At 27.9% G+C, this 1,711-nt stretch overlaps 1 protein-coding gene across 1 annotated transcript; it reads left to right on the top strand.

Moving 5' to 3' along the window:
• The first annotated feature begins 135 nt into the window (after positions 1–135).
• On the top strand, positions 136–714 carry LOC111630590 (sodium/bile acid cotransporter-like). Its single transcript, XM_023374707.1, has 2 exons — positions 136–485; positions 565–714. The coding sequence occupies exons 1-2, from the start codon at positions 270–272 to the stop codon at positions 712–714; spliced, it is 366 nt and encodes a 121-aa protein (XP_023230475.1). The 5' UTR covers positions 136–269.
• Positions 715–1,711: the final 997 nt, after the last annotated feature.

Here is a 1,711-nt window from a genome sequence, read left to right on the forward strand (position 1 = left end):
TTGTTACTATTAGCGCTACTAGTGTGAGAGAAAGGAACTATTTTCCGTGCATTTCCCCGACGAAGGTCGCCTGTGTTATTGTTCATTGTCACGTGACCTGTGTTAGTGATACCGCTTGGTACGATTAGAATAATCGCTACGCATTGTGTCTCTAAAATAATAACTTCCGACATTACTAAATTTATGACAAATAAATGACATAAATATCTCTTTATACTTTACAGATCGGCAGTTATGCGGGATTCGCCATTATTTTTATCTGTCAAACTATGGAACTAATCGTATTTCCTGATATATTCGACGGAATCGGATGGCAATTTTACGTTGCACTATTTACTTTGCCCAGTTTGGGTTTGCTTCTTGGTTACGGTCTGGCTGCACTTTTCAGACAACCAAGTTGTGTAAGAAAAACGATCGCCATCGAATGCAGCATTCAGAATATTGGCACGGCCCTTACTGTTATTTCTTTATCATTTCCTCTCAAGGTATAATAAAGTTTACATATTTTCTAACATATCTCTTAATTTTAACAATTTATATTTATTTATTTATTTTTTTTTATAGCTTCAAAAAGATATCCTTGCTTTCCCCTGGCTTTATTCCATACCGTTATTGACAACTGTGACGGTATGTTGCGCTTCGTATCAAATATATAAACGTAACTGCTTGAAGAAAACAGATGACAACGATGATTTCGAGAAAAAGAATGGTTAGTTACTCTTTCTTGCTTAAATTTACAAGTATCTTTATATTTATTTATTTATTTATTTATCTTTCAAAATTAAATTTATTTGAAGAATTTTATCTACTACTACAGAATTCATTTTATAGATATCTATATGTACAGTACTATATGTATTATTTTTATGTAATATGTCTTTATGAATTATATTGAATTGGATTTAGAAAATATAAGATAATAAACTGTAATTTCGTGTTTAAATGAGTGCCTTTAAGTGGATATTTTTAAATCTTGGATTTTCCGAATTAGACTTTGTGGGTGTTGATATTTCCTACTGCAACTCAATAAAATTTTCACACAATCGCACTTTATAGCATTGAAAACTCTCCAGTAAATTCTAATAATCGATATCAAAAAATATTTTTGTTATAGTTATTAAATCTTAAATACTTCTAAAAAAATTTTAATACTGGCTTTATGCAAAATTCAATAGTCTAAAGTCTACAAAACTGAGTATTTTACTATAGAAACTTGAAATCTTGGCTTCAAGCTAAACTCTCAAATATCTGGATAATCTTACAGTAAAGAATAGCAATCACCTATTTCTGCTATTGTATAATTCAAAAGAATTTTATAAACGTTATCTATTCAAAAATATTTAAGTGTCATTGATAGAAATTTAACATTAGAACACTTCTCAATCCTTTCTACTTGATAACATCCGCTTTTTTTAATTCTTTATTTTAGTACGTATTTTTGGATGATATAATAGATAATTTTCTGGCATTTTTGGATAGTATCATGGATCAATATTAAAAAAATACAAAACTAACGATATCGTGGCCTTATAATAATATATATAAAGTTACAATTATAGCCAGAAAACGACCTTCTGCTGTAGTTTAATTAGTAGATCAAGAGCTACCAGTTGGAAAATATTATACTAAAATTTTAAAAAATCATATTTATTTATATTTAAAAATATGTATATATATATATTTAGAATTATATATATATTTTTTAAATATA

Source organism: Centruroides sculpturatus, unplaced genomic scaffold, assembly GCF_000671375.1.
Source record: "Centruroides sculpturatus isolate CEXI.00-Female unplaced genomic scaffold, Cexi_2.0 scaffold603, whole genome shotgun sequence".
NCBI classification, from domain to species: domain Eukaryota; kingdom Metazoa; phylum Arthropoda; class Arachnida; order Scorpiones; family Buthidae; genus Centruroides; species Centruroides sculpturatus.